Source organism: Tupaia chinensis, unplaced genomic scaffold (assembly GCF_000334495.1).
Source record: "Tupaia chinensis unplaced genomic scaffold, TupChi_1.0 Scaffold000119_1, whole genome shotgun sequence".
Taxonomy (NCBI): domain Eukaryota; kingdom Metazoa; phylum Chordata; class Mammalia; order Scandentia; family Tupaiidae; genus Tupaia; species Tupaia belangeri.
This window is the reverse complement of record NW_006159585.1, coordinates 5579527-5606020: the sequence shown is the minus strand read 5'-3', so window position 1 is coordinate 5606020 and position 26494 is coordinate 5579527. Positions and strand designations below refer to the sequence as shown.

At 40.8% G+C, this 26494-nt stretch overlaps 1 protein-coding gene across 1 annotated transcript in view; it reads right to left on the bottom strand.

The window, feature by feature from the left end:
• The window catches only part of SLC14A2 (solute carrier family 14 member 2), a 58648-nt gene extending 40052 nt beyond the window's left edge, over positions 1-18596 (bottom strand). Inside the window, exons 1-6 of the mRNA XM_027770261.1 lie at positions 18450-18596; positions 14030-14222; positions 11400-11547; positions 10058-10192; positions 7620-7669; positions 6938-7112 (exon numbers count right to left, since the gene is read on the bottom strand). Of these exons, the coding sequence (XP_027626062.1) occupies positions 6938-7112; positions 7620-7669; positions 10058-10192; positions 11400-11547; positions 14030-14222; positions 18450-18541 (793 nt within the window). The 5' untranslated portion in view covers positions 18542-18596. The remainder of the gene's footprint in view (positions 1-6937; positions 7113-7619; positions 7670-10057; positions 10193-11399; positions 11548-14029; positions 14223-18449) is intronic.
• Positions 18597-26494: the final 7898 nt, after the last annotated feature.

Sequence of the window (26494 nt, the reverse complement as noted above, 5' to 3'; positions counted from 1 at the left end):
CTAGCTATTTCTCCTCTTCTCCAAACCAAATATAACCATCATCATCACCATTATACCTATGAGACAAGAGGGCTCCAGGTGCTCATTCCCCAGTTGGTCCTTATCTCAACATGTCCACCTTTGCCAAAGGCCCTCTCAAAATGTGCCATTCATGTTTTCTTTGTACTGTCACTTCCTTTTTCAACAAACCTATTCTCATAAACAGCTCCTTCAAGCTAGGATGCAAATGATCGGTCATGCTTACTGTGTTAACTTCCTAGGCGTGTTTATATTTTAACAGGTTCAAAACCTTAAATGGAAGGGATGTCTGAGAACACTTGGATAGTAGGTAGTGGTAAGAAGGGAAAAGAAAAGATACAGAAATGTTTCTAGAACCCTTAAAATTATGTGTGATACATTTCCTAAACAGAAGACCAATGCAATCAGATAATTTATTCAAGATAAAAACTGGTGCTGTCAACTGAAGTGGGCTTAGGCAGTCCGTGGTACCATCTTCATCTTCACCTTCGGTGAGATAACTTGCCTGGCCAGAAAAAGTCCCTATAAAATGAATTCCCTGAAGGCAAGAACCAGTTAGATTCTCTCCCAGTTTATTGTGAAGCCTGGGCCTGAGTAACATATTAATAGTTCCTCATGCAAGATCTTCTGGATGAATGAATGAATGAGACCAGGCAATAAGACAGAGTTTCCCAGCTTGGGAGGGTTGTAAAATGGTCTTGGGAACTAAAACAGGGGCCCATATATGACGGAATAAGGGGAATGTCCTGAAATTTGGGACTATAAATTACCAGAAGCTGTACCTGATTTCTGGGGCAAAAGGAGATAGAGAACAATCAAATAATGTAAACACACATGGGGAATCAGTTTCAGCGCCCATACAAAAGATTCTCTGGAACTTAAAACATAATGTTTGAACTAAAAAATTCAGCATTATTTGTTGAATTGAAATAAAGAAAAATTGCCTTTGGGATCTGAATTAGTGGCCTGGGAGATCAGGGAAAAATATCTTAAAGAAAAGAAAAGAAGATAAGCAAGTGGGAAAGGAAACCGAGGCAGTCTAACTCATGGATGCAGGAGTTCCAGAGAAAGAGAGAAAAGAAAAGATGGAGGAAAAGCAATAATCAAACAAATGTCAGAAGAAAAGTAGTTGAGCAGAAGCAAGATCATTTCACAGGCTGATAGGCAGGATTGATGAGAAAAGACACACTGAGGCATTCATAAAGTTTCTGAATCCCAAAGATAAAAAGAACACTTCATGATTACCTAGAAAGAAAGAATAGGTTATCTACAAAGGACAGAAAATGAGATTGGCATCATATTTTCCATTTTTCAAATTTAGAAGCCAGAAAATGAAGGAATATCTTCAAATAACTAAGGGGAATGCTTGTATCTGAGGACCTCACATCCAGCCAAAATGCCATTCACTTGCCAGGGGAAGAAACTGTGAGTATGACTCATGTTCTCTCACATATTATTTGAAGAAAACACTCAAGAGTACATTATAATTAATCATAAATGAATCACTCAGAGATTGTATAACAGGGGAAGATGAAGAATAAAAGAGTGAAAAAAGGTAATGTGTCTAGTGCAGATAGGAAACTTCAAATGGACAATGATAGAATTGCTGGGAATGAATTAGATGGGCTAAGTAAAGATTCTGGTAAAACAAAGAAACATATTTCAAGGGGAAAATTAAAAATTATAATTTATCTTGGGACCAGCAGTTAGCGTAATGGCTGTGTTGCTGGACTCCCATGTAGTCGACTGTGGTTCGAGTCCCGGACCCGGGGGCTTAAACTCACACCGGGTGCGTGTCCAAGATCCCGAGAGGAGAATGGAGGAGAAGGGATTGAGGCGTGGCCATCCCCCCTGAGGGAGTGATTTCTTGCTTTCTGTCTCTCTGTCTCTCTCTATCTTTCTGGTGAGCGCATGCACCCTATAGCAAAAACCTTTCAAAAAAAAAAAGAATTAAAAATTATAAATTATCTCAGCAAAATTTAGGGATGGGAGATGACTGAAAAAATAAAAGTGTTTTAAGAAATGGGGCATTGGGGAAACAGTGAAAGTTTTATAAAGGCTTTTGTTCCTTGAGGTAGGGAAGGAGGTTTGGAGAAATGGAGTATCTTGTCAGCGTAAACTGTTCGGCACCTTGTATTTATTTAATATAGGGGAATAGCTTTTGATTACAAGTGTTGAGAAAGGGGCAGTAATGACTAGAGAAGTGGAAAACAGCAGACTTCCTAAATTAACACAGGGAAGAAAGACAGATGATAACATGATCGAACCTGCAAAATGAGAAAAAGGAAAAATGTGAAAGCAGCAATGAAAACTAAGCAGTAAAAAATAAAGACGGAGGAAATAAAACACCATATTGGCGGTTATACTAAAAAGAGGTTGAATTAACCTATTAAATGATAAAAACACTAAGATTAGGTTAAAAATAAAACATTGTTAGAGAGGATTAAAGAAGATATATGAACGAATTTATAACATAAAATAACCTGGACTTTTCCAGCCCAGCATTGTAATCAGTAGAGATTGCAAATGAGCAACCACACCAGAGGATTATCTTGAGAAAGTCCTGTTGTCAAATTTCTTAGAAGCAGGACAAAGGAATTAGGAGTCTCTTGTAATGAGAACTACATTCTTGGGTCTCATCTCACCCCAAATTCCTATGTAGTTTAAAAAAATAACACAATTACAATTTGAATAGCTGGCATGTAAATATTTTCTCAAAAATATTTAAAACCGTACTGTTTCTGCTGCTATAGTCACAAACAAAATTATAAGAAATATTTTGAACATTATCTTTAAAATTCAGTATTTTGAAATTTTGAAAGTTGTTTTTTATCTGAAGAACTATGGAGTGTGAGTTAAAATTTTTTGATATGTAAAGTAAATGTTTGTGGAAAAATATAAAAATAAAATAAAAAACATTAAAAAAACGTTGTTACATGTTATTTTTAAGAAATATAGTTACAAGAAAATGATAAAGTCTAAAGAAAAAAGTTAAAAACAAGTGATAAAGACAAAAATAAAAGGATAAAGCAATATCAGAAAAAAGGACAGTATGGTAACCCTAACACCAGATTAGTTGGAATGAAGGTTAAAAGAATTATTTGAGTAGTTAGTAATGTAAAAGATAAAATTTATGAAGAATTAATGATAGTCATAAATTAATAGGTATCAAACAATGTAGTAGTCAAATACATAAGGCAAATGTTTAGAAACGTGAAGAGAAGTTAATAAAACTCTACAATTATAGTTGATTTTTGATAAATTCTTTTCAGAATTAAAACTCAATATACAAAAAAAATAAGAACATAGAGGAGTTGAATGATACAATTAATGACTTCATTTAATATACATTTCATTCAAATAAAAAAATTGCATTTTGTATGTTCAAAATCAATCAGGTACTTGGAAAAAAAGAAAAATTCATATAACTTTAAAACAGAGATTTGACAGGCTGTATCCTTTGTTCATAATATAATAAAACTATATATAAGAAGTTAAAAATACCAAATGATTCCAAGGTGCTAGAAGTTAAGAAATACAGTCTTAAATAATATTCAAATTACCAAATAGAAATAAACCTAAAATTATAAAATATTTAAAAACTAATGAAAGTAGAATTCTTTGTTCCAAAACCTATAGTACACAGTTAAGGCTGTATTCAGGAAAAAATTAATTGCCTCAAATGGCTTTGTTGTTAAAGGAGAAAGACCTGAAATAAACTTTACATCAATTTTAAAACAGGAAAAAAAATCATTTAAATAAACTATAAGAAAATGAGAAAAAATCAATTAAGTAGACAACAAAACAAGAAGAAAGAGCAAATAAAAGAACAGCTTCTTTGAAAAAGTCAATGCAATGGACAACCTCCTTACAAACTTAATTAAGGAAGAGAACAAAAGTACATAAGATTAAAAACGAGAAAGGAGATAAACGACAGAGCAGAGATTGAGCTGATTATATAAAAACACTGAGTAACTACGGCAACAACATTTTAAAACTAAAGAAAGTGGATTATAACTTAGCAAACAGATTCTCAAGGGTCACCCAAGATGAAGTAGAAAGCTTGACTATGCCAATTATTATCAAAGAGATTAGAAAGATGATTCAAGATCTACCATTTTAAAATGCAGCGTAAGAAGGCTGTGCCATGGCTGACAGTAGGATTCATCAGTGTTGTAGGAGAGGAGATGAAAATGGGAGGAAGAGAGGTGAAATCAGAATGAAAGGACATGAGAAGATTGGGGGAAGGGACAATGGGCACAGAGATGAACAAGGGGAAAGTGTTTGAGACACAGCTTGTTCTATAATTCCTTCTTTCCCAAACCCACATATCTTTAATGTTTGCATATTCATGTTCAACATGGACATAATCAGATGTACAACCAAGAGCTGTTGCCAGTAGTTGGGGTTATAGTAGAAAAACAGCAAGTGTATGGGTTCCAAAGCCCTTTTCCTTCTCTTGTGGTGGCCTGTTCTCACACAGTGTCACGCTGATGATGTGAATCTGCAAGTTTAAGGATCCTGCACCTACTCATGCAGCTGGTCAGTGAAATGGGGTTGCTCTGGTGAGGGCAAGACAGGATCATTTCAGGGAACTCTTCATTTTCTATGAGATGACGTGGAGAGTGGGAAGGGAAGTGAGAAAAAGGTAATCTTGTCTAAGTGAGCTGAAGTAATTTTTCAAAACCAATTAATTTTCCCCTTATGGGAATCCAATAAGCATGGTTAAAAGTTCCCATTCAGATTCAGTCTTTGGGTGGAAAGCCTACAAGGCTTAATGAAGAGAGGAGGAGATATTTTAGGACAATGAATGGGGTCTCTGGTTCTTATGATCTCTTATTAGAATACTTTGATAGTCTCCCCTCCATTGTGGGTAACTGAATCTCCCCTGGAAACCTGGGAAAGAAATGGAGCTCCTATTCTCCATTATAGAGGGATTCATGCATCACAGTATGGTGGGACCACTTGACCTTTATACCTGGACCTTCCAATCCTGAGGCTCTTGACTCTTTTGGCCTGGAAATGCCTGCACTGGAGGGTCATTGTTTTTTCTTTCTCCTAATTGTATGCATGAGGGGCATGGAACAGTGAATCTTAACTGCACATCATTGAGTCTGCCAATTCTCTGAAAGAACTTTAGTGCAGGTTGTCCTGATTCTAGTCCTGCTAGTCTTACTTTTCTGGGTGCTCCCTATTTCCCAAGAGTCTCACTGTCATCCAAAATGGAAAGCACCTTTGTAGCTACATCTGTTGCAAAGGACGTGGTAGTGTCCTGTTAGGTCTGCATATTGTCCACTAGCTCCTGACCGTTCTGTGACTAGTCTCTATTAGTGATCTGCAAACTACAGCTCATGGGCCATCTAGCCTGCTGGTGGTTTAATGAGGTTCTACTGGAACACGGCTATGCTCATCATTTACACCTTGTCTATAGCTGCTTTTATGCTAAAACAACAGAGTTGAAACTCTGAAGAGGATGTATTATCTCTAGAAATGAAAAAGTTTTGTTCTTTTTAGTTTTTGCTATAAGATGCATGTGCTCACCAGAGACAGAGCGAAGATTTTATATATATATATAATGCGTACACATGTGCCCAGCATGCTTCTCAAGCCACTGGATCTGGGACTCAAACCATGCAGTCAGCCATGTGGAATCCAGCCACCTTAACCTCTGTCCCATCTGCTGGCCCTAGAAATGAAAATATTTACTTTTTTTCTTTTTTTCAATAAGGCATGTGTGTTCACTGGAGATAGACTAAGAGAGAGACAGTGAGAGGGAAAGTGAGAAATCACACTCCATGGGGGATGGCCATACTGCAATCCCTTCTCCTTCATTCCCCTCCTGGGATTCTGCATGCACACACACCTGGTGTGAGTCTTAAGCCCCCGGATCTGGAGCTCAAATCACTGCTGGTCATGTGGGAGTCAGCGCCTTAACCACCATGGCACCTGCTGGCCCTGATCTATATATATTTAAAGACTATGCAAGCTGTTGGGTTTAGTTGAGAAGTCAAAGTATGAAACTCATAGATAATTGATTATCTTTCTATAATTAGGACTGGCCATTTGTTTTAAGTATCACAGACCTCATAAAGCCTCTAGCACCCATTAGCAAATAGAAAAATAAAAGTTTCTCAAGCTTGTCACACACTGAGCTTAGGTACTTTCTTCAATTAAAATCTCTGTTCAGAATTGCTGGTTTGACCTAAACCAAGAAATGCTTGTCCTCTATAATAATCAAGTTGTATACTCAGTTCTGATTTATTAATTCCTTCCCTCTATGGAATATCATCTTGCGTCTTACTCAGACTATTGAACGTTTAAGTTTCCTTATTTAGAAACTTCCAGCGTCCTAATCATTCCTGTTTTGATTTCAAAATTCTGTCAGTATGACAGAGTTGAGACTTTGAAAAAGAGATGTACCATCTCTTTCTCTTCTGTGTAAAGCTCTACATGCCCATCAGCCACCAGTTCTGCACACCAGAGAACCTTCGTTTCCTAGCTTATGACCCTTGTCTTATACTGACTCTGAGTCTAAGAATCACTCAACAAGATAAGGTTTTACAACATCTATCATTTAGTTAAACATGCTATGAAGATGATCTCTTAATCACTTTCCCAAAAAACTAAAGTTTAGAAGTCAGCAACATATAAATACATTCCTCACTTCTAACTCTGGCAATCTTATTACCAACTTTCTTTAATGTTGCACAATGGATTGTTACGGAGATTTGGGCAGAGAGAGAGAGAGAGAGAAAATCAACTTCAGGGAAAGGGAGTTAACAGGTGTGTTTGGTTCCACACAGGTGTGAAGAGAAGCAAGGAAGGTGAGTACTGTGGCAGATTGGCCTAGAATTGAGAGCACAGGGTGCAGACACCAGTTCTAGACAAGAGCATTTCTGCCTGGAACTTGGCTAATCACCGCTGGGAGATTTCTCTTCCTCGCTGCTCCTCATTGTCAGGTAGTAGATGCGGTTGGCCTCTGGGTAGGTGACTTTGCTGAGTGGGAGCTTGTATATGGCAGGGTTGTTGGTTGTCAGGAGCAGGAAGATGAGGGTGGAGAGGCAGAAGGCCCAAGTGCCTGGTGGCACACCAACCTGCAAATAAAGGCATAGGGGTCTGAAGGATGTTTCTAGGCTCCTCTTTGGGCCGAGGACCAAGGAGGAGAAGAGAGAAAGAGGTGCTAGGGGGTGGGGAGTTTCTCCTGGTGAAAGTATTGGGGTTTCCAGACTCAGAATGTCAGAGATGAAGGAATTTGACATGTTAGTATCTTTTGGCACAGTAAACAATTTTTAATGAGGGAACTAAAATTGGCCTTGGAATGGTCTCCCATTCCAGCCATATGCTCCATTTGCCCATCCATTTTATCTAATGCTAGTCACACTGCCATCTCTTTCTTTCAATGCCCATACCCACTCCCTAGAGGCACCTGTACTCCACTGCCAGTCCTTCTCTGGCAAACCCTAGATAAGCCTTGACAGAGGCATTATATGGAATACCAGTTACTATAACCCACTGAGGATTCTTTCGTGGGATCATGAGTGTCTGGAAGCTGTGGTTGGGGAAGCCTCTTTAGGGGAGCATTCAGGAGAATCCAAACTTACCACTGACATTATGTTGGAGAGGGCTGCTCCCATGTATGCACAGAACAGGGCTGTGGAGGAAAAGGACCATCAGAGTCAGTTTCCCAGAACCTGTCCCTGCTGCTCCCCCAGTCACTGCTGTGACAGAACAGGGATCCCAGACCAAGAGCAGGGGTCCTACCCTCTCTCCTGCAGCTTCAGTGTCTTCACTGTGCCCTGCCATCTGCCATGCTTGCCTGATATTATTAGGTATCTTTTCTGGTAGGTATGGCCCATTTCCCTCCAGGCTCTGCATTCTTCGAGGGCAGAGATTAACATTTATACAAGTTGAATGTTCCTTATCCTAAATGGTTGGGACAAATGTATTTCAGATTATGGAATTTTCTCCCCCAATTTTAAAGTACTTGCATATACACAATGAGATATATTGGAAATGGGACTCAAGTCTAGTCACAAAATTCAGTTACATTTCACATATACCTTATATGTAATATAAATAACCTAAATATAATATTTTTGTATTATAGTTGTTTTCTCTCCCTCTCTCTCTCTCTCTCTCTCTCTCTTTTAGAGAGATTTTTGCTATAGGGCACATGCTCTCACTGGAGAGACAGAGACAGAAAGTGAGAAATCACCCCCTCAGAGGGGATCCATGCTGCAATCTCTTCCCCTCCATTCTCCTCTTGGGATTCTGGGCATGCATACACATGTGCCAGGCATTAATTTGAAGCTGCTGGGTCTAGAACGCAAACTGCAGTCAACCACATGGTAGTTCAGTGCCTTAACCACCATACCACTTGCTGGCCTCTGTATTGTAGTTTTGATTGCAACCTGTCATATGAGGTCAAGTGTGGAATTTTCTACTTGTATTATGTTGGTGCTCAGAAAATTGGATTTTGAAACATTTTGGGTTTTGGGTTTTCAGATTAGGGATGCTCAATTTATATATCTCTTCATTGCCTCTCCATTTCCATGGTAGTCTTACATAGAGTCAGAGGTCAGAAAGCATATTTTGCTGACTTTGGGGGTGAGCTAACACAGGCTAGATGATTATCTGGCAAGAGATAGAATAGTCAGATTATAGAAGCTCTGGCTAAGGTCCCTCTTGTCCCAGATTCTGAGCTGCTTGATGCTGTATGATGCTCACTGAGTCTCATCAGAGCTGAACCCCACTGGTCTCTAAGCCAGTCCCCAGGATCCAGTCAGTTAGGAGGCTTACCCATACCACTGATGCCTCTGGACAAGCTCCTTCTGCCTTGGTGTCTCTGCTCTGTCTTCTTTCCAGAACACATTTCCCTCTCTCTTGGTCTACCCTACTCCTATCCAAAAGTTTTGTGATAAATTCCAGTCTTTCCCTGAAGCCTTCCTAGATGGCTCCAGTCATAGAAATCAGCCACTTCTTTGAAGGTCTATGACAGTTACACTGTGAACCCCAAAGTATTTGGCACTTCTTACTTGACAATTATTTACTGAGCCCACTGTCTCAGTGCCCAGCCTCATTTCGGCTGCTGATGGCGATCCCAAGAACATGGAAGCCATTTATAGTCTCCACACGTAAGTGGGAAAAAACAAGAGAAAAACTGTTCTGGATACTATCCCACCCTTTACTTACCTCTAGTTTTATTAAAGTCCTAGCCTGCTGTTTTCAGAGAAAGTAGTGACTCCAGGAGAGAAAGGTTAGTGGAAAAATGGGACTGGGATTTAACCCTCCCTTCTGCCATGAATGGCTGTGTCTGAGAGGAAATTAATTAAATCCTCTGAGTCTCATTTCTTCATCTGTAAAATGGGGACGGCAATCTATGCCTGGTGGTCTTGGGAGGAGTAGGTGAGCTCATACACAGAGCTCTATAACCTCTATAACACAGAGCATGGTGCTGGGATGCAGATAACAATAAGGAATGTAGCCAGTTTCTCTTAGGACAGTGCCTTCTCTAGTTACTCTATGGAAATGAGCATCTATAACACTATGTTAGCATTTTCTGAATCTTCAGGGCTTCCAGGTAGATCATCTTACTGGATCTTTCCAACAACCTTTGTGGGCGTCACAGCCTTAATAATTACTCATGCAATTACTTTACTTTTGCTAGACCATAGCTTCATAAGGATGTGGTCACTTCTGTATTTTCCATGCTTAAAAGACACTTAGTGGTGCTCTATAAATAGCTGTTGAATGAAGAGTTATAAAGAACAGGAATGCTACCAGTAACACAAGGAACTGCACTTGTGATGTAAACTTTACAACATTGTGTAAGTGTAACAGCATAAGAGGTTCGTGACCCCATTTGATAGAGGAAGGAACTTAAATCCCCAGCTTTTAAGGGCAGCACAGGAATCAGGACCTGAGCCACTGGATCTTCTGCTATGGGTGCCCAGTACTGATTAGTGATCAGCGTGGTCACCTAACCAAGATGGAAAGGACTAGCTAGGATGACTTGGTTATCAGCTTTCCAAACACCTACCGCAGACAAGGGCCAACAGGTGGGTCTGCCAGGTGAGAGCGTAGAACATGCCCCCCACGGCGATGCAGGAGAGGACGCAGTTGTAGCTCCAGAGGCCCATGTAGATCATCTTGAAGGGTGTGGCCACTGTCAGGGCTGTAGACAAGGTGTGGATTTTCTGGCTAGTTCTGGGTCACAGAACAAAGGCCACCCTATGTCTGGGTCAGGACTTGGGTGGCCTCCCTTCCATTTTTCACCCCACACTTAACCCTGCCCATGAGGATCCTTCACAAATGCCATCAGGCCTTAAAAAACCAGTTATGAGTTGGGCACAGTGGTCACCAAACTTCTTCCACAGTCATAAATTTCACACAGGAGTATGGCTACTTCTGGGGTGAGGGGAGGCCAAGGAGGTGGGACTCCAGGCCTCCTCCTGCTCCTGTGGCCAGAGCAAATGCATTTTTAGCAGAAAAGATTATAATGTAAAAAGCTGTTTTAAATGGTTCAGAAAAATTTTGTATCTATGTGGAGGTTTTCAAAAAGTTCATGAAAAAAATGCATCTTATGAAAAAACCATGTATGAACTTCAAAATTTTTTGCACCAACATAAACCTATATTTTGATTCCATTTCTCTATGAACTTTTTGAAGTCTCCTCATACACATAGAGATACATGTAGATAGAGAATGATACAGTAAAGGGATAGGATGTGAACAAAGGTGAATCTGGACAAATAATTTATGTCCTTGTATTATTTTTATGAGTGTGAAATGATTTTCCAATTTAAAAAAATATTAAGTTCTCCTTCCAAAAGCCTTCAGAAAACATTAGAATAAATAAAAAACAGGCTTATACTCTCAGTACCTCCTACCCAATTTCTAACTATTGTCAGAAAGAGCATTTACATATGTAAATGTGTGTGTGTGTAAATATGTGTGCATGTGTATATATATATGTGTGTGTGTGTGTGTGTATGTGTTTAATCACATTTTCTGAATGGCAATCTAATTCTGAGAAAATTTTTCCTTTTAAATTAATCGAAATTTCAATGTGCTGGGCCATTTTCACTCAGCTTGGTCCGTTACTGCTCCCCACCCCCACCCATGTGACCCTTCTCCACCCTCAGCTCCCAGGGCTCAGTGCAGGCTGACTTGGTGTTCAGTCTTCCTGCATCTCTCTACACATTCTAGCACTGCAATTTGTTCCCTTTGAAAACTCAAGAAAGGAAAAAACAAATCCCTATTCCTGACATTGCTTTAAAGCTCTGAAGAGGATAAGCCTAGAATATTTGCTCTGTTGGGGGAGAAATGACCTCAATAAAATTATCCCAAGGACCTCCCTGCAGCCAGGGGTGCTATCCTACCTGCTAATATCCCCACGATTGAGCCAATGGCTGCGTGCAAGCAGATGAGTGGTGAAGAGATGAACAGAGCCACCAGGAACACACCACCTGTCCAGGGATTATCACAGCCATACACCTGGCCGACCCCAATGGGGATGGCTTGTAATAGCTGCAAAGTCAACAGAATCCAGGTCACTGGAGCATAGGTCAATAATACAGAGACCAGGCTGCAGGGCCAGATTTGAGCCATTCCTGCGGAGAGTAATGAGGTAGAACAGGAGGGTGACTGTACCCTCCATTGTGCCAGAGAACATAGGGGGGCATGAACTGGAACAAATAGTTCCTCACTCTACCACTTACCAGGCATCTGAGCATTCTTCATGCAAAGCAAGGGCCCCTAACACAGGGGAGGGACATGGATGCTTCTGAGGAACACATGGCTTCTGCTTTGATAGTAGAGGCTTTGAGAATAGGAGCTCAGGGTGCTAGCAGATCTTTTTAAGACCTTCTAAAATCCTAGAATTATCCTAGGAAAATTAGAAATAAATATTCTAGGCCATTTTGAAAATGACTTGACCAAAAGCTACTTAGTCTGTTAGCAAACAGGCCAGAGCCTCTGAGCTTTACTCCCTACCACCCTTGCTGTCTTTTCATCACACCACTGTTGCCATGTCCTCTGCTGCCCATTCTGTGATATCCTGGGGATTGTCAGCCCCAGGGAAGGAGAAGGAGGCATCTTTTCTATCTGGAGGAGTGCTTAGCACTGTGGAAAGATACTATGTAAAACATCTGGAGGGTGGTGTGAAACTAAAATATCCCTGAGCCTGAGAGTGATTTGGTGATGTTGGAACTGGGTATAACCAATTTGGCAGTGTTGTCAGATAGTCTCCCTTAGGCCACGCTGAATTGTCCATATTTTTGTATACCTTTGAGGGCAAAAAGTAAAGGAGGGAGAACAACAAAGTAGGGAGAGCCTGAAAGTTGAGCTCTAGCGTCCAGGGGACTCTGCATGAACTCTTGTGTGACCCTGGGTGTGCTGCTTCCTCATTTTGAGCTGTGACATCCTCCTCTGTAGCATGAGGCTGGCTTGAAAAACAATCTTCTCGCTCTAAAACTGTATCTCTTCTGTATTACCAGAGTCTAAGACCTCTTTGAGGATGGGGCTCTTTATGGCTGGGTACATAGTAGGTGCTTACGATGTAAATATTGACTAGCTCAGTGGTTCCTAAATTTTGTTGTACATTGGAATCACCTGGGACTAGCAGATGGCGTGATTGTTACGATGTTTAACTTCCGTGTAGTCAATCGTGGTTCAAGTCCAAGACCTGGCAGTTAAAAACCCATGCTGGGCATATGTGTGTGCGTGCCTAAAATTCCAAGAGGAGAATGGAGGAGAAAGGATTGTGCTGTGGCCATTCCCCTATAGGGTGCTTTCTTGCTTTCTGTCTCTGTCTCTTTGTTGAGTACACATGCCCTATAGCAAAAATCTCTCTCAAAACAATAAAAAATGAAAAAAAATACTGATGCCTGGCTCATCTAATACATTTTTATTTGATATGGGGCATGACAAGGGTTTTGGGTGAGTTTTATGTGCAATGGAGTTTGGGGCCCATTGGATTATTTACAGATACTAATCTGCTATTGTAAATATTGGAAGAAACTGTATTTTTCCCTTGAAATGAAATTTCATACTTTTGAACAGCTTGATTTAGTTCTTGAATTAGTATCATTTCTTTGGGCCATCATGTTGGAGGAGTTCCAGAGAGTGCTTAAGCTTTGTCCACCCTTGCCTCTGAATGGCTGGCCTTTTAATAACCAAATACTGTTTGGGATGGAGCCTATAACTTGTGAAAGGAATGGCAGGGTGGGGTCTAGTTTTATTTGTAGGAACTCAGAAAACACTTTGTACAAGATTAGGGAAGCATAAGTGTGGAGAACAAGTTCGAAGTCTATTCAGTACATATACCAGGGCTTGCCAATGTCTGAAGAAGTGATGGAGTGCTGAGGGAGTCAACTTCCACCTTTCCTTCAGGATCACGGGTTTCAAGCCCACACAGTCAAGAATGAGAGGAATGAGGGAACAAATGGTCTTGGAATAGAGCCTGGGTTAAGAATGAAGCGTCCTCCCCTGGGATCCACGTTTTTGCCTGGTGAACTGTGCATGAGGTGGCCTGCCCTCTCCTGCATGCTGCTCTCTGGGCCATAATGGACACCCTGATGTGAAGGGCAGTCAGGTGTGCAGTGGAAATTTACTGAGCACCTGCCTCTTCTGTACTCCTTATAATTCTTGTTTAACAACAAATGGGCTAAACAGAAGGGAAGTCTTTCTACCTGTTGTTTTTAGGAGAGAGAATAAAATGATTCTTTAAAACTCAGATTGTGATGGGGGAAAGAGAAAGAATTGGGCTGTCAGAACTGTATTCACAAAATCTGAAAAAGTGCCTGGCACTGATTAGATGTTTGATAAAGGTTTGTTGAGAAGATTTACGGATGTGGCAGCAAAGGGTGTGTAAATCTGGTTCTCTGCTGAGGCCCGTCATCTGAAAGAGAAGCTTCTAGAAAAACTGACAGGCTGAGTAATCCACAAACTGGTTAGTGAGAAGGTCTGCTACAATCTAGGAGTCCCAGCTCATCACTACTGGGTATCTTACCAAGGGCATTTCAACCTCTGTCCAGGTGATATTGGGCACTGAGGACGCAGGGTCCACCAGTGTTGTAGGAAAGAAGAGGTTGTAGTGGCCTGTAGCTGCCAGGTACAGAGTTACTGCGATGTTGAAGGGCAGTGTGAAGACTGGGAGGTCCCATTTGCTGAAGATGGAATTCAAGGCACTAAAAAGAACTGGGCTGAAAGTGGGAGAAACAAAGGATAAATCACAACTCATTCTTAGACCAACACTGTCCTTTTAACTCTGGTTAGTGTACCATCACTGTTCCTGCTCCTTGGCACAGACATTCCTGATTCTTATAAGACTCTAGGGGTCTATTGATCTGGAATTGGTAATAAATTGGTAATGAAGTTTTTATCTTTGAGAAATACATTTAAAAATATTATAAGTTATTTTGAATAGTACACTTTATAAAATAATTTAACTATTTTCTTATTTCCTAAATCAAATAAACCAGGCAAAATGCAGTCCTTAGAAAATGTAATGTATTGCTTTTAGACCATTAAGATGTATAATGGTTATTGTCCTGGGTTGTGGTAATGTTTTAGGAGTCAGACAGTCTCCAAATGAGGCTGTTATGGCTTGAAGGTAACATGTAGGCTTAGATTCAACAAAAATACTCTGAGCTTTTCTGGGTATTGCCAAGTAAATATGGAAGTACAATATGACCCTATGTCTTCCTGGGCTCTTCAATATGGCCCTATGTCTTCCTGGGCTCTTCCTTGAAAAAAGCATGGATTTTGGAGACAGAGCTGTGTGCAAATCCTTATTCACTCCTATACCTACAAGCTGAGCAAACAACCTTAGTTCATTAATCTCCTTAGTGTCAATTTGTTCTGAAAGAGACAAGTCACCCTGATACCCCACATCTCTCAAACTTAGTAAGCTGCTGGACAAAACATGAAATTGTACAATCTGGTTGAATGATCTATCTTTAATTAATGACCATAAATCTCTAATAGTCACTTAGGACTACCCAAAAACCCTTTTACACGTCCCTAGCAAATTAACTCCCTACTTTGCTGAGGCAACTATTTCACATTTTCACCTTTCTCCTCAAATAGTTACTGTCTGCTTCCCTTTAGGCTCAGCCAACCACCTAGCTTTACTTCATTAAGAAAATGGAAGTGACTAGATGAGCAATGTTTTATCTTCCCAACCATAAAATCCACACGATGTCTGCTTTGTTCTCACATATTCTGCCTCTCTGCCTTTTCCATATAGTAGAAGTGTCCTTCATCAGGCCAGTTCTTATATTTCAGATCCAATCCATCTCAAGGACTTCACTCCTGCAGTTCTCTCCTCTCTTTCTCATGCAGCTTCAATTTCCTTCTTTTCTCTGGGACATTCTCATCAGTACAGAAGTTACTCTAGTATCTTCTAAAAGTCCTCCCCCTTCAACCCGATGTCCCCTTTAGCTTTGCCCCATTCACAGTAAGACTCACCAAATGGGTTAGCTATCTTTGCTATACCCAGACTTTATGCTCCTTATTTTTCCTGAACCTCTTCCAATCAGGTGTGTGTCCTCATTATGCCATTGACTTGTCCAATTTACCAATGATATGTATCTTATCAAATCCATGATCATTCCCTGTCTCCTTCATTTGACAGTGGGACCCTCCTGTGTTGAAAACTTTTTGTCTAGGTTATCATGACATTGGACTTTGTTTTCTTCTTGCCTGCTCTTTCTTAAGTCTCCTTTGATGTTTTTTTTCTTTTCTTTTTTGGATGCAAGCATTTAGCCCTATGAATGAAATGCCTTCTATATGCTTCTGCCTTGCAAATTTTGATCATAGCACTAAATTTCAGATATTTATATCCAATGATCTTCTCAACATCTTTACTTAGAAGCTAAAGTATAGTATATTCAAGTAGGAATTTTGATTTAGATTAATTTCTCACCATCAACCTGTTTTAGTCTTAGTCTTCTAAGGTGCTTGGCAAAGTATAGCAGTATAGTGAATCTGTTTTTCCTTTTTCTCCCTTGTACTTCATAGCCTCACAGCAAACCCTTTGCTTTTCTCTTCCTTAAAATATACCTCAATCCCAGTTCCTTCTTGCCACATTCATAGATATCACTCTACTTCAAATCACTCTCATCTCTCTGTGGGTTATAACAATGCTACAGCAGATGCCTGACTAAGCTGCCACATCCACTCTTACTTCATCCATTGTCCACATTGGAAGCAGAGCAATTTGTGAAATTTAAGCTATATTCCAACAACCCATTGCTTAAAATCTTTTCACTGCTTCCCATCACTGCTATGACAAGAATCAGAAGGCCTGCTGGATGTTCAGAGCATACAGGGCCCAACCCTGGTTTACTCTCAGCCCTCACCTCTTGCCGCTCCTCCATTATTCACTGGGCCTCAGCCTCTATGGTCTTGTCTCTGTTTCTGGAGCACGACATGCTTCCTAAGTTAGGCCTTTGCATGTGCTACTTCTTCTGCTTGTGACATCCTTCTAGAGCTCCAGATGGCAGATGCTGTCTTATAATTTAGGTGGCAGCTCAAATGTTCCCTCTACAAAGTGGCGTTCCCTGACCACCTATGTCTGGAATCTGTCTCTGTCCCACTTACTCTGTTTTGCTTTCTTCATAGCAGTTATTATATCTTAAAATGACTATTTTTGTTAACTAGTTTCTGAGTTTATTTCTATCTTTGCCAATAAGAGGTAAAGGTCTAAGAGGATAGAGGCTTTTCCTTGCTCACAATTATCCCCAGCATCTAAGATCATCTCTGCATTCAGCAGATAGCCCCAGGCACTCAACAAATATTTGTTTATTGGATAAATCTGGAAAAGAATGCAACTAACATCTACCCTATGGATTGCATTTCAAGAACTACAGGAATGGATTAATGAGTATACTGGAGTAGTAGCACAACACTCAGCCCAGACAGGGTGTGAGAGTGCTTTGACTTTTAAATTGGGAAGTGGGAGCAAAGGGAACAGAAGGCTGATGCAACTAGTTCAACATGGCTGAGGGAGGGGAGGGGCCTGTGCTGAGGGGCTTGATCAAATGTATGCAAATGAAGAGAAGTTCTCCTCCTCACAAGGGGTACATGGTAGGCCTCAAGACAAATCCTCACAGAAATGACAGCCTTGGCTTTATGTCCCGATGGATTAAGGAAGAAAAAACAAAACCCTAAAAAGAAAAATAAATTGCCCAGAATGCTTAATGTAGTAATTTATTTGCAAGCACTACTAAAAAGTAATGAAATAGTACTTAAGCTAAATTAAACTAACTGGTTTTAGTAACTCCACACTTTGAAACCAAACACAGACATTTATTTCTTAGAGATGTTAAAAATAAATTACCATGTCTGATATATCGCCAAGAACCAGCATAAATCAAAGTCTGAGAGTTGAGAGTAAGGTGGTGTATATATGTGAAGTCAGGGGCTGGAGGACAAAGGTTCACCATATAGCTGGTACCTTGCTGAGACCTTGGACACTCTATAGATCCGCTGTAAATTTAAAAGAACTGAGGGTTGTATGCGTAAATGGCTAGCACGCCCTGCATTCAATGAATATTTGTTCTCAGCTCCCTTTCATCTTGCCTTTTTTTATTCTAGCTGCAACATGAGGTGATTGTACAGCAAGATATCAGCTCATACTTCTAGTGCAAAGGTTTTGTGCTTCACCCGTAAATGTGCTGTCAGCTTTTAGATCTTGGTAGGCACATAATAGATGATCTCCTATAATCTAGAGTGTAACAGTGCAGACTTTGGGTTCAGAACACCAACATCAAAAAAAATGTTATGAACTATTACTTAATCTCTGCATTCCTTAGCCTTTTCCCTTCTATAAATTAGGGACAATATTAACCCTTCCTTGTTTACCACTGTGCCTACCTTGTAGGAACTCACTCAATAAATGGGAGCCTTTATTGTTAAGTCTATCATTCTGGGCTATCCAAGTGGTATGGTGGTTAAGGCAGCTGGATCCCACCTGTCTGATTGTGAGGTTCAAATCCCAGACCTGGCCCCTTAAACAAACACGCTGAGTGTGTATGTGTGTGCATGACCAAAATCCTGAGGAGAAGGAATTGTAACAAAGTCATTCTTACTGGGGGTGATTTCTCACTTTCTCTCTGTCTCTGGTGAGCACAAATACTCTATAGCAAAAAAAAAAAAAAAAAAAAAAGCCTATCATTCAAGGAAGACTATCAACACAATAGAAAGCATGTAGTCATTTGCTGCTTTAAAGGGTCCTGTTAGTTCATAGCCCTGACTATTCCCTTGTGTTGCAATCGAACTCCTGAGCTTTACGTTGTCTTACCAGGCAACCCATGTGGCTAGGAAGACACGCACCTCACGTCTGTGCATGTCCTATATTTGTCTAGTATAAAAGATAAGCACCTCAAACGTGTGGGTCTGTGAGCAGAAAGAAGAAAACTTCTCACCAGGCCATGGCTGTGAAGGTCACAGGCAGCAGAAGCCACCAGTAGTAGTCTGTCTTCTCAGAGAACACGGCTATCAGCAATCCCACCAACATCCCATTGTACCCGTGGATTCCTGAAGTGATGGCAGACCTGGGGTTGAAGGAAATTACTTTTTGTTTAAATTTGGTGATGCTTACTGGGGCTCTCTCTCCTGGTACTCAGAGAGAGAGTTGCTTGATTTAGATGATTCCTTTAGTTATTAATCATAAAAAAATTCAGCTCACTCAATGAATATTGGGTAGGCACATAGCACCAGAATCCTACTAGATGACAACACACACACACACACACACACACACACACACACACTCTTCACTCTTCATAACTCTGTTTTATCTGTGGCTAAGCTCTCCTATGCTACTCAGGGAGAATCCCAGACTGCTAGGTATAAAAGGAGCCTAACAGAATTCGTTTTAGGTATGAGAAGGAATTGTGTGGGGAGAGGAAGACAGAGCAAATGTTCTGAGTGCTTTATGCACAATGCTGTGTGACTGGAGTTGGGCGCTTCCTCTCTCTGCAAGTCTGCAACAGAGTAGATGCACTGAGGCAGCTCTGGTCCATTTGCCCCTTCTCCATGTCTCAGTGAAAAGGGACCCAGAGGAGGAGTAGACTTCAAGTTCAGTCTATTGTCTTTTTCTGTTTCAGGAAAAGCCTGTGTGTACCTAGACTTACCCTGGTTCTAATAAACATTCTCCTTGACCTATCCAATGAAGGGAGTGGGCTGCCCAGTCCTTGCTGGAAATTGAGCCTCATGCTCTGTGGTTTGTCCCGCACTTGCCTCAGTTCCATGAGGGCTGGAACTAGTTTGTGCATTCAGTGCTGCTCCTGTCCCCCCATCCCAGTTCCCATCAATGTCCACAAGGTCTGGTTCAGAGGGTGCTCAGCTGGGATTTGTTGAATGAATGTGAATGTGTGTTAAATATTCTTACCTGGCAGAGGATTCTGGAAACTCATGGCTCCCTAAGATGGAGAAAGGGAACTTTACTTAGAGGAGGGCTCTTGCCCAGTGGAGGCCATGACATAAACCTGGAAGGGGGAGCAGCTTTCACCTCTATAGTGACCAGGAGTTCTACTGACCAAGATAGGGAGAGAATGTGAAAATGGCAGAGGGCAGAAGAGTATCTAGATAGTCTCCAGCAAGGACAGCTGTGTATACAGGCACTTTGTTGTGGATGCTTGTACAGATGAACACCATGATTGATAGAGTTTAAGACAAAGACATATAGAAAAACTCAGTCCCTCAGCCTGCCTTCCAAAGCTTCCCTGATGGAAACCACACTACCTAGTACTCATTAGGTAGGTCTGGTCTACACCCTCCCTCTTTCCCCCTTGTAAGACTAAAGTATGTGAAGTGACTCTTTGAATGATTTGGCAAGTTTCCCAGTAGTCTGTGGTCAGGAGCAAAATCAGAGAATCAGATTGTCTGAGCAGGAAGGGGACTTGGGTTCATCTGTATTGAATCACAGATCTCACAGAGGAGGAAAATGGACCAACAGGGAAAGTGCTTTACTGAGGTCACTTAGCTAAGGAGGCAGTAGGCTGGATAGTGTTCCCACTGGGTAAGTTTCAGCAAATAGTGGTGAATCAGTAAGATAGGAGTTGAGCCTGTCAGGGGGCCAATTCTATGTCACCTTCCCAGTAGGGAAGTTGGAACAAGGGATAGAGGATCCACTGGATGAAACACAGAGATTTTGACTGGAGCCCATTTTTATCTCATCCATCAGACCTACACTCAAAATAATGCAGCCTTTCATCCATCCAGCCTTGAGTGGCCTCTCAGCTTACTAGAATGGAAGTGATCATCAAGGCTACCTTAAAGATGATTGAGAAGCTTCCCACCTGAGCTGAGGAGTCACGAATTTGCCTTGGTGGAATGTGAAATATCAGATGGGCAACATTGGTTATTACACAATCAGTTTCAATCACTTCGGCTCTGGGCTCGCTAAGGGGCTTTCTGGCCATGTTGTTCATGCGGGTGTCACTATGGAACAGCATAATCTCTAGCCTGGAAGATGCAGATCATGTGTTAGAATCCTGCTACTCACTGGCCATAGCAGCTAGGGCAAGCTCCCTCCACTCCCACTCTCCTTTCCTTCACCTGCAAATGTGACTATATTGCTTTCACTGCCTGCTCTGTGGAATGGTGGTAAGAATCACATGTATGAGACACAGTGAGAGAAGCCTACTGTAAAAAATACACTTTATATTTTGGCATAGCTCTCTCTCTCTCTCTCTCTCTCACACACACACACACACACACACATACACATAAGCATACACAAACACCCACACCTACACACTCCATATAGAAAAACTAATTTTCACGAAATATTTACTGTACTATACATGGATTACTCAGACCAGTTTTACTTTATTCTATTGTTTTAATGTTTTAAAATGCTGTTGATAATTAATACATGATCTGCAATGGGCTGGTGATCCTAAAATTGAAAACACTAGGATATGGGATAATCTGGTATTTCTCAAATCTGACATTTAGAAGCACCTTATAAAAACTTCCACTTCCCAGATCCACTGACTCAGAATAGCAGCAAGAGGAAAGGGGAATGGGAGGGGCCCAAACTGTATTTCTTAACAATCACCCCAGGTGATTTTGACCATGGGAAAAGTTTAGGAGCCATTAGAATAATATAGCACAAAGTCTAGGAAAGGGTTAAGTTCTATAAAATGCTAGTTGTTACTGTTACCTGATTTTGCATCTGCTAGTACCTGGACCTCATCAGAGCTGGTTCCTCTTCCAGTGTCTGCTTCTATGCCTCTTGTTGCTCCTGTTTACTCTCCCTTCTAGATGACCCCCCCCCACTGTCCTTCTCCCTTTTCTTGTCTTTGCTGCCATCTCCTATATTTGATGTTTCCATCTCAAGGCTGCCTTCTCTGATCTTTCCAAACCTTGGTGATGTTTGTCTTCTCTGTACTCTATTATATACTGTCTTGGATTATTCCAAGACATTTACTGCTTATTAATCTTGTCTCTAAATAGACTGCAGGCTCTGAGATAAGAACAGCCTAGGTGTTCCCTTGCACCTCCCTCAGAGGGGGAGTGTTTCCAGGAGGTTGTAGAATCACATGGAGCCTGATGCTGTCACTTTCTGTGAGTAGGAGGTTTCATTCTGTAAAGATCTCTATGACTTGCTCAAAGTTGATCCTTGGGAGACTTTGGTGGTAGAATAAGGTTGGTTGACTACTCAGGTAAACTACTTATCCTGCTTCTGGTTATACAGAAGGACCCACCTGTCCTGACTCAAGGCGAGGGCAGTTAAGGTGGAGACCACTGCCCCCAGGCCCCCAGTAATCGTCCACCAAGGATTCTGGATCAAGAGCCCTATGAAGATGATGAGCCCACTAAGAGGGTTGTTGACGAACATCACTTGAGCAGCTCCCCTCAGGATCCAGTCTGTGAACTGAAAGGCCAAGGGCTTATCTGCAGGAGATAGACAGAGCCATTAGCAGGTCCAGCCTGTGTCACCCCACTGGACTACTGGTTGGCATAGCAACCAAGATTAACATAGGAGCCATGACATTTCTCCACATTTAACTTGGCTGGAGGGGAGGGAGGATTAAATACTCCATTGGAGGATGGGGTAGGAAGAAGTTGGCGCCCAGCCCATCTCTGAGTGGCCCAGAAATCAGTCTGCAGTAGGTGGTAGTTTTTGCCATACAGACTGAGACATCATGCTGAGACCAATTTAACACTGTTCCAGCCATTGGCTTGGTTGGCAAGGAAGCCCATGAGCATTCCAAGGGGCAATTTATTGGTCCAAAAAAAAGGAGTGGGGAGGGAAGAAAACTTTTTTGTGTGTAGTGTTGTATGACTCAGTTAAGGGCTGGTATCTGAGCAGTGAAAAAAGTAGCCTGAAGAAAGGAAACTGGGAAAGAAATTGTTTTAACCCAGCTGTGAAAATCATTATTGAGCCTGGGCCCAGAGGAAGCCAGGTGTAGAAGAGGGGACATATATTCTGCCTCGTTCTGTTCTCTGGTTTGGTTTCCAGGACAACCTGTGCAGGTGGGGGGCCAAGTGGGAGTAGGGAGATCTGGTGTTTGTTGAGGCATTTAGTTCAGGAAGAATTTAAAAAGAAAAAAAAATCCTGGAACTCTGGGGAGGGTGATGCCAATATATTCTTGGCATGTAGCAGGCTCATAACAAATGGCTGTGGAACAAGTAAAGAAATGACCATTCAGCTTGTTTACAAATGGCTTGTATGTGGTTAATGTGGTCATCCTATATTCCATATAGAAATGAGCAATTGGCAAAGAGCTAAAATCAGTGAAATGCATTTAATTCTGGTACTGTGGGAATTCCAAGTTAGTGTGGTATATTATGCCCCAAGAAGTCAACTCAGGACTGGAGCTGCCTGCCTCTCACCCCCGACTGTGCAAGCCCTTGCTGTAAGTGAGAGAGAGAGTATCTTCCTCAGTTCAAATAAAAGGGAGCATTATCTTCCTGACCTGGTGGGACTGTCTTTTCCCCAGACATTTGCCTACCTTTCAGCCAGCTCCTGCATTCCTTCATCTCGCCTGTAAGGTAGCCCACAGCTTGGAAGAGGCTGATCCCCCTCTGGCCTTCAGATCCCCGATGGCCCACCTCACTTTCCCTCCTTTTACTCCTTTCATTGGGTTTTTCCATCTTCACAATGTGGCTATCTTCACCAGGTGACCGTAGATCCTTTCAGAGAAAGTCATAACAAGACATCATATAATACATGATATCGTTTATTGAGAGCAGGGGCATATGAAGATAGAGGAAGTGGTTGGTTTTTTTTTTTGATAAAGAATTATGAAACAAAAGATGAAACACATGTCCATTGTCTAATGCTGTCCAGAGTGCCTCAAGCTAGCCTGCTCTTCTTCATTGTGGGGCTTATTAACATTTTGTGCCATGGATCTCTTCGGGCAGTTTGATGAAGCCTATGTACTTTCCCCCCCTAGATTAATGTTTGCAAATAGGTAAAATAAAATGAATATGATTCTAAGGAAAAATAATTATACTGAAATGCGGTTAACCACATTATTAAAAATTATGATATGCATGTATGTGTGGCAGATCTAATACCTATTATAACTACAAAGAAATAATGAGTGAATGTATGGGACCTCTTTACCCCAATTTAGGACAATTCTTTTTTTTTTTTAGGTATTAATAGATATTCAAAATGCACTTTTTAATTTCAAAAATTTTAGTTTTAATAGGTCAGTATCAAAAAAATTTAAGAGAAATTTGCTTAAAACTTAAAGCCAGGAAAATGGTTAGGATTCAGCTCAAATAGTAGGCAGATGAAGCTATCAACAGTTCAAGAGAAGACAAAAATCCTTAAATATGGAAACAAAAACATTGAAGAAAATCAGTAATGTTTTAGTCTAAAGTAAAAATATTCTATTTCACTAGTTTAGACTCATGTAATTAACCTCTCTTCTATTGAATTTACAGTGTTACTGTGGTCTGATCTTTCCATTTAAACTCTGCAAGTTAACATTCAACTCCAGACTTGATCCTAGTCTACAACTGATTACCTATGTCAAAATTTAAATGTTTCGAGGATGTCAGTGACAATGGTAAAGACTTCTAAAAATTTTTCCTCCATACAAGCAATAAGAACACTGGAAAAAATTATGCCTGAGATGGTGGATAACATTTAGGGAAAGCAATAGGCTAATGCAAAAATTTAAAATAAAGATTGGGGAATGAGATGTCCAAAGGGGTTTATAATGCATGGGCATATTCCTGCGAATCAAGAAGGTCTCACTCATGCATAAGGATGTGCACATGTCCAGGATGGTGTGCATGCTCAGGAAAGACTTGGGAAGTCCCTAAGCTCTCACTTCTCTCTGACTTCAAGTGTTTATCCAAGCAGGAATTAGAAGCTAAGGTTGGGCTGAAAACTGCCTGGCTGAGTGTTAAGGTGTGTCCCAACATGCACACAGATAACTCTCAGCAAAGAGTGGGAGGTATATTAATTTAGGCCTCTAAGGAAGTTATTAGCTGAGCACTTATCTAACTGATCAGAGAAGTTGATGGCTATAAATGGCAAAGAACAAAAATTGGACTTAATTAGAATTAAAAACCTTGCGCTTCAAAGAACACTGCCAGGAAAGTGAAAAAGTCAGCCTACAGAGTGGGATAAATTATTTTCAAATAATAAATCTGATAAAGGTCTAGTATCAAGAATATATAAAGAATTATCACAATTCAAAAATAAAAAGGCAAAATAACCCAATTAAAAATGGGCAAAGGATTTAAATAGACATTTCTTCAAAGAAGATATTCAAGTGGCCAAAAAGCACGTAAAAAAATGCTCAATGTTGGGACCAGGAGTTAGTGTAATGGCTATGTCACTGGACTCCCACATAGTTGACCACAGTTCAAGTCCTGGACCTGGTGGCTTAAACTCACGTCAGACACATGTGTGTGTGTGCCCAAGATCCCGAGAGGAGAATGGAGGAGGAGGATTGTGGCGTGGCCATCCCCTCCGGGGGGGGGGGGGCGGGGTTTTGTGATTTCTCGTTTTCTGTCTCTCTCTGTCTTTCTGGCAAGCGCATGTGCCCTATATCAAAAACCTCTTCAAAATTGAAAAAAATAACAATGCTCAATGTTATTTATCATTATAAATTAAAATCACAACTCACAAAGCTAATTGAAATCACAATGATGCCAGTTCACATCCAGCTAGGGTATAATAACAATAAAAAGGACATAAAATATCAAGTTTTGGTGAGTATTTCGAGAAATTGGAAACTCATGCACTGTTGGTGAGAATGGATACTGATGCAATTCTTTGGAAAGCAGTTTGGTGGTTCCTTAAAATGTTATAAATAGTTATTGTAAGACCTAGAAATTGTATAGCAAGCACATACCTAAGATAAATAGAAACATACATCCACACAAAAACCTATAAATGGATGCTTACAGCCACAATATTTAAAATAGTTCCCAAATGGAAACAATGGAAATGTCTATCAACTAATGAATGGTTAAACAACATGTGGTATATCCATTCAAACAAATATTATTCTGCATAAAAAGGAATAAGGTGTTGATTCATATTATAACATGGATGAGCCTGAAAACAGTACACTAAATGAAAGAGGTCAGTCACAAATGGCCAAATATTATGATTCCACATACCTGAAATGTTCAGAATAGGCAAATCCATAAGGACAGAAAGTAGATTGGATATTACTAGGGCCTTTGGAGAAAAGTCAATGAAATGTGTACTTTAAGGGTGAATTTAATTATACATAAATTATCTCATTTAAATAATCCCTTAGCAGTCTTGTGCCCTTCTCTACTATATCAGGAGTCAGTCTACCTCTGTGCCACTCAGTTCAAAGAGTAAGAGTGGCTTGCATTTTTACAAAGGTCTTCCTTTTGGGGACAATAGGGTAGTTCAGGGAAGCATGTTTAAGGGGAAAGATTTTGGAAACTAATTGGAAGATTGTGTGTATGTGTTCTCTACTTGTTTTATAAACCATGTTTCATGCAGAGCCACATTTTTCTATCTAAGGCTAACTAGAACCCATTGTGGGTATAACCATGAGTGATTAGGGGCAGAATCTCCCAGGGTGTTGGCACTTCCTTAGAATATAAAAATGTCATTGTAAACCTGGAAAATCAGGATAATTTACCCCTTTTCCCTCACCCACTTGTGAGAAGAACATTTCTCACCTTTTCTTCAGGCATTTCCAGGAGAGGAAGAGCTGGGTGTGTATCCTGGGGGCTTGAAGGCCAGCTTGGGCTGGTAAACTCTGCCTCATAGAGTTTGTATCTGCTGGAAGGAGGCTCTGGCAGAAGAGGGCTGCTGTGGGTGTCAGACATCTCCTTCAGGGGGCGGTTGCTCATCTATCACGCAGTGAGAGGGAAAAGTAAAGAACAGTTTAGTTACTCAACTAATGTCCACCAACTAATGAATGGTTAAACATGTGGTATATCCATTCAAACAAATATTATTCTGCATAAAAAGGTGTTGATTCATACTATGATGTGGGTCCCA